This window comes from Gracilinanus agilis, unplaced genomic scaffold (assembly GCF_016433145.1).
Source record: "Gracilinanus agilis isolate LMUSP501 unplaced genomic scaffold, AgileGrace unplaced_scaffold58826, whole genome shotgun sequence".
Lineage (NCBI taxonomy): Eukaryota > Metazoa > Chordata > Mammalia > Didelphimorphia > Didelphidae > Gracilinanus > Gracilinanus agilis.
Window position 1 is genome coordinate 4,955 of NW_025394365.1, and position 6,458 is coordinate 11,412.

Consider the following 6,458-nt stretch of genomic DNA (forward strand, 5'->3'; position numbering starts at 1 on the left):
ATATATATATATATATATATATATATGTTAGTTTCCTCTGTATCTTGGATATGAGAACCATATCAGAGATATTACATGCAAAGATTTTGTATGTGCAAACAGAAAAGGTTGATCACTTCCCTTACCCTTGTTATATTAATTCCCTTCAGACAAAAGATTTTCAAACTCATTTAACTGAAGAATATCTGTTATTTCTTTGGTGGTTGCCTTGATCCTTTGTTTCAGAAGTCTCCCCTTAACTATAGAGGTGAAAGGTATGAGGGTAGGTTGTTACTATTATCTACCAAGACCCATTATGGGTAGTTAGATAACACTGAGATTCCGAAGAAACAAGAAAACAGAACTATTAATAAACAAAACTCTGATAATGAAATAAAGCCAAGAATCTAGTTCTGGTATTGAATCCCAGGTAGGGAAAAAATTGCAAATATGGAGAGAGCCATCTCTAATTTTTGTTTACTTTTAGTAATCTTGCTGTGTGGTTGTCGTTACCACATTTTAAAACACTATTCCACTCTTATGCAATTTTATGAGTATTCACAAGTCAAATAGAAATTTTAAAGCCAAAATTCTAAATCTGAAACACCAAAGTGTGATGAATGGGAATATATTTCTACTCTCCCTTCTCATTCTCACCTCTTTTTCCCCACTCTGCACTCCCATTACTGGCTTATGTAAGACAAGAAAATGGAAACTACTGTGAATCATCTCACAAAAAGTGCTATTGCATTCAAGATCTTGCTAATTTTTTACAATGCTTGTAGATAACAAACAATTCTGCCTTTCTCATCAAATAGTTTATAATCTTGTTAGATTTGGGAATAAAAGTGCTTGGATAATAGAAGTTTAAAAAATTTAATTCACCCTCTGTTCCTTAGTATTATCAGTAGTTGGAATCAAAACTTTTGTTTTAGACATCTAATAGACAGACTCCCCTAAAAATGGAAGTAAAGGTTTCTGTCACTGCTAAAATTATACAAGGACAATTCTCTTACCCCAACAAAATGAATGGAAATGTTTATTTTTTTTTCTATCCTGATACCCCAGGGATGGATTGTAAATTGCGTTATTGAAAATGAACATAGGAAAGATTATATGAATATGGTGGTTTTGACATAGCATGTCAGAAAGAGCACAGGTTCTGGAATCAGAGGATCTTTATTCAAATCCTGTCTATTGCTTTCTTGTCACTTAAACTTTCCTGAGTCTGTTTCCTTATCCATAGCATAAAGAGATTAGATTAGTTGATCTCTAAGAGTCCTGCCAGCTCTAAAGTCCTTAATCCTATAAAGGAAAGGCATGTGACTCTGAAAAAGATTTATTTTCAAGGAAGAGGATCTGAATGATGACTTGCTTTGATCTGACTGTCTCTCATCTTTTGTAGATGCCTGGTTGAGGGAGGTGGAGATGTTGCCTTTGTGAAAGAAAGTATTGTCCTGGAGAATACAAATGGTATGTGATTAACTATATATTTTTAAACCCTTGCCTTCTCTCTTAGTATGATTTCTGAGAATTAAGGGCTAGGCAATGGAGGTTAAGAGACTTGCCCAGGGTAACATAGTTAGAAAGTATCTGATTTGAACTAAGGTTCTCCCATCTCCAGGCCTGGTGCCCTATCTACTGGGCTACCTAGCTGCCCTGATTAACTGTATTTTTGACTGCCCATATAATCTTATTCTCCAGTGAGTAAGCACCCTTGATGAAAGTGAGTTAGACACAGGAGAAATTCTGATAACCTCTGGGCTCCAGGTATGATTTTATTCCAGTGAACCATTAAGTCTTTCCCATTTATAAGACAGGACTGAGGGTGGACCTTCACACCAAATTTTCACAATTTAGTTCAACAAATATTGACTGTACATATGGTATGCAGAGCACTAGGCTAGGGAAGCAGTGATCTATATTGTAACAAGACACCAGTTTATTCAATTTTCAATTGAATATCCAATATTCAATTATATTCAATTATATCAATGTATAAAGTACAGATAAGATTCAGAACTTTGAGGAGGATAATTTTGGGAGCTGATTGGAGGATGGACTGGAGTGGGGACAGATGAGTGGCATGATTAGTTCAGGTTGAATTTAAGGAGTCTATAGGAAGTCTGATTGAGATGTCTAGTAGGTCATTAAAGATTCAAACCTGGAGGACAGCAGAGAGGTTAGGGCTGGATAAAGAAATTTGAAGATCATCAACATAGAGATGATCATTGAATCTATGGCAGCTGATGAAAGAAGAGGGTTCAGGACAGAATCCTTTAGAATACATGAGGTTAGAGGGCATGGCCTGGAGATAGAAGGAGAATAAGCAGAGAATAGTGTCATTAAAACCAAGAGAGAAGGAAGAAGTCTCAAAGAGAAGAGGGTGAATATTTCAGAAGTGGTACTTAAGCTCAGGGCATCTTGATTCCTAATAATAATAACACTGGCAATAACTATAATGAAAGTTAGCATTTATTTTGCATTTTAACCACCAAATATCTGGTGTAGATAATTGTTGGGTTGTTTTAATCATGTCTGATTCTTTGTGACTCTGGGGTTTTCTTGACAAAGATGCTAGAATGGTTTGCCATTTCTTCATCCAGCTCATTTTATAGATAAGGAACTGAGGCAAACAGGGTAAAGTGACTTGCCCAGGATCACATAACTAATAAGTGCCTGAAGTCAGATTTGAACTCATGAAGATGAGGTTTTTTTGACTTCAGGCCCAGTGGATATTCTCTATCCACTATGCCACCTTAGTTTTCCTTTATAGACATTTAGTGCTATAAACTTCAGAGATCAGTGTGGCCTGGGGCTCTATACTAGATGAGTCTAAGAATGGATGGACAGAGAGGTGGTTCATTGGTTAGAGAGCCAGGTCTGGAGATAGGATTTCTTGGGTTCAAGTCTGGCCTCACACTTCCTAGCTGTGTGACCCTGGGCATGCCACCTAACACCCCATTGCCTATCTTTTACCACAATTCTGCCCTAGAAACTAATACATAGTCTTGATTCTAAGATGGAAGGTAATGGTTTTAAAAAGAATTGCATGGAGAAAGAGAAAGGAAATAAGACAAAGAAGAGGCCCCATGACAGTAGAAAGAGCACTGGACCTGGAATCAGAGACCCTGGGTTTTTACATCCCAGTTCTCATGATCACCGACTGCCTTTTGGACTTTGTGCTCTGTTTCCCTTCGTCTTAGTTTCCTTATCTGTTCAGTGAGAGAGTTGGTTTAGATAGCCTTTGACACCACCTCCAGCTCTAAGTCTCCCTGTGATTTATTGCCTAGAGAGGTAACAGTAGGAACTGTAGGAGGGAGGTGTGAAAACACAAAGTCTATGCAGGAGATGTTGACATAAAGGAATAGTGGGAGACTACAACAGTCCCTGCCAAACATATAGACTTGCTAGTCTTCCACAGAGGTAGCTGACCATTCACATGTTAGTCAGAACCATTTGAATGAATGAATGAATTCTCCTAGGGACTGAGGGAACATAGATTTAGGTTATCTAATCCTTCTCCTTCATTTAACTGTCTTGGAAACAGGTTCAGTGGAGTTTTACATCATGCCCAAGATCACAGAGGTTATTATAGATAGTACAGTCAGGATTTGAATCTGGATTCTCAGACTCTTGAGTCCAGAGCACTCTTTCCACTGTATATATTTTCCTTCTAGTAGCGTGACAAGGGATAGATAAAAAGGGAAAAGACTGATAATGAAATCTATGCTCCTATAATGAGTGTGCATTAGTACACAGACATAACAATATTTATTGAAAGTTTGTGAATCAGTTTCCAAAAGTGACTCCCCAAAAGAATTTTGTCCCCAAGGGGAATTTAGCCAATGAGGTATAAAGGCTAGTGCTTGATGTTGGGGAAAGCAGCCAGAAGGTTCAGGTTTTTTTTTCTTTATTAATATGAAGAGATATTTGGAAACAGAAGAACAAATTTTAGTTTGGAAGAAAAGAAGTTCTTTTTGGAGTCAAAACCAGTGACTGGTTTGACCTTCAGGAAAATGTAAGATGAGTGGAGGTGGTCAAGAGAGGAGGTTGAATTCTACCCCTGGGAGTCAGTAGACTTTTTCTTCTTTCCCTACATTATCATGGCATCATGGCACAGATGGATAAATTTTTATAAAGCAGTAAATTTTTTCAATCCATATGTTCTCATCATTATATAGCTGATAGCCTAAGGATGAATGATGAGCTGAAATCAAAGTAGTACTACCCTCACTAGTCATCTTTATTCTCTTTTCAGGAAAGAGTACAGAGAAGTGGGCAGCAAACCTGAAGAAAGATGACTTTAGGTTATTATGTTTAGATGGAACCCAGAAGGAGGTGACTAATTTTGAGGAATGTCATCTGGCTAAGGCACCAAATCACGCTGTTGTTTCGCGGAGCGATAAGGCCGACTTTGTCCGCCAGGTGCTATTGCGCCAACAGGTCTGTATAAGTCAGGGCCTGCCATCCCTTTTCTTACTTAACTGGACTCCAATCAAAATTAAAGTAAAATATATCAAATCAAATCAAATCGATCAAATTAAAAGGATCCAGAACCCAGTCACCTTACCATGCTTCTACTTGAATCTGAAAGCAGATTGATTATAGCCATATGTTAATGCTATTGCTTTGTCTCAAGCTTTGATGTAAACAGAAAGGAAGGACATACAAGTGCCCAGTGTGATTCTCTGTGAGTGAGCTTTCTGACTCAAGAACAGAGACGTATGAAGTTTTTCAACCTCTATTTCTTCCTGAGCTTTGACTTTTGACTTTGGGGAGCTTAATTGTACCCACCCTAGCTCACTTATTTCTCTGCTTCATAGAGGTGAGAGTGAGAGTGCAGCTTGATTATTGGCTGGCCTGGGCATGGATTGTGTAAAAATATTTGGTTTTGTCCTTGTTGATGTGCTGTTTAACTAATCTCTATGAGCACTGGTAGAACAACCCAGCACTGGGTATGTGGAAAACTAAACTCAAGACATCACAAGAATGACAAACCAATGAACAAGTGATGGAAGGCCTTTACTTGTACATTGGTGGAGCAGGGAGCTGCCTAATTGAAGGAAGATCCTGAAAAGTCCCTCTACTTTCAAAAGATACCTTTGCCACTTGGATGGTGATCCCACCATGTACTCCTGTAGATACAGGCATTTTACCTCTAGGACTGCCTTTTAGAATTTCCCCTAAGTCAGATAATGCATTAAGCAGGAATCCTTCTGCACTCCACGAGACAGAAGTGTGTGGCTGTCAAAATAAGGCTATACGGAGAAGGAATGGAGGACATGTAGGTTTGGATGGATGGTGGAGGTGGTGTTGGTAGTATCAGGAAGGGGAAATGTAGACAAAACAAAGGGAAAGATGCCAGGGGTTAATTGGGATTGCTTTGAAGCTTCCCTCAAGTCTGATCCTGAGCAAACACCATTTTTTGCTGTTTCTCCATGGATTCCTGCTGATAGTATGTCTATTTCTTTGATCCAGGAACGTTTTGGAACCCTCGGAGAGGAAAAAGATAATTTTAGTCTTCTCCCCAAAACCAAAAACCTCCTATTCAAGGATAACACTGAGTGCTTGGCAAAACTCCCAGAAGGCATTACCTATGAAACATTCTTAGGACAAGAATATGTCACAGCTGTTGGTTCTCTGAAGAAATGCTCAACTTCTAGTAAGTAGAAAGAAACTGCATTGGGGAAACAGGGAACAACAATCAGATGGATTTTTTTTTAAAACCTATCCTTTCTGTCTTAGTATCAATTCCAAGGCAGAAGAGTGATAAGGGCTAGGCAATTGGGGTTAAGTGACTTATCTAGGGTCACACAGGTAGGAAGTGTTTAAGACCAGATTTGAACCCAGGTCCTTCCATCTCCAAGCCAGGATCTTTATTCACTGAGCCACCTACCTGCCCCAAGATAATATTTGTAAAGGGCTTAATACAGTGTCTGGCACAAAGCAGTCACTTAATAAATGCCTATTCCCACCCTTATGTAGAGAAAAACTAGAGAGGAAAGTGGAGAGACACAAGAGGGAGGCTTCCTCTTCTTCTCTGCTCCCTCCACTACTTTTGGTCAATAGGAAAATATAATAATCCTTAGAAAACATCAAAAGAGCTGGGTGCTACAACATAGTCGGTCACAGAAAGAAAGAGAGCTTGATTCAGAAGAGAAGGGAAGTGGACTGGCTAGGCTTTGGGGCATCCAAGAGAAAGAGGGGCATTTGCCAAGAAAGTCCAGCAGACATGGGAAGAAATGTCCTGCAAGTTTCCACTTGTGGGAAGCTCTGGAGCCCTACAGCTTCTGCACCCCTACTCCTCCTAGGCCTTCTACTGCCTCTGATTAAGCTGGAACCACCAGCCCTGGCCCATTGGAAGCAGCTCCAGGGACTGAAGGAAAGGATGGACCAGATGACATTTCTGGCTTCCCTCCAGTGCTAAAAGTGTGTGTGTGTGTGTGTGTGTGTGTGTGTGTGTGTGTGTGTGTGTG

General features: G+C 39.5%; 1 protein-coding gene across 1 annotated transcript in view; it reads left to right on the plus strand.

Moving 5' to 3' along the window:
• The window catches only part of LOC123256427 (lactotransferrin-like), a gene marked incomplete at its 3' end in the record, with an annotated part of 8,882 nt that extends 3,238 nt beyond the window's left edge, over positions 1–5,644 (plus strand). Inside the window, exons 3-5 of the mRNA XM_044685045.1 lie at positions 1,385–1,452; positions 4,241–4,425; positions 5,461–5,644. Coding sequence (XP_044540980.1) covers positions 1,385–1,452; positions 4,241–4,425; positions 5,461–5,644 — 437 coding nt within the window. The remainder of the gene's footprint in view (positions 1–1,384; positions 1,453–4,240; positions 4,426–5,460) is intronic.
• Between the last annotated feature and the right edge of the window lie 814 nt (positions 5,645–6,458).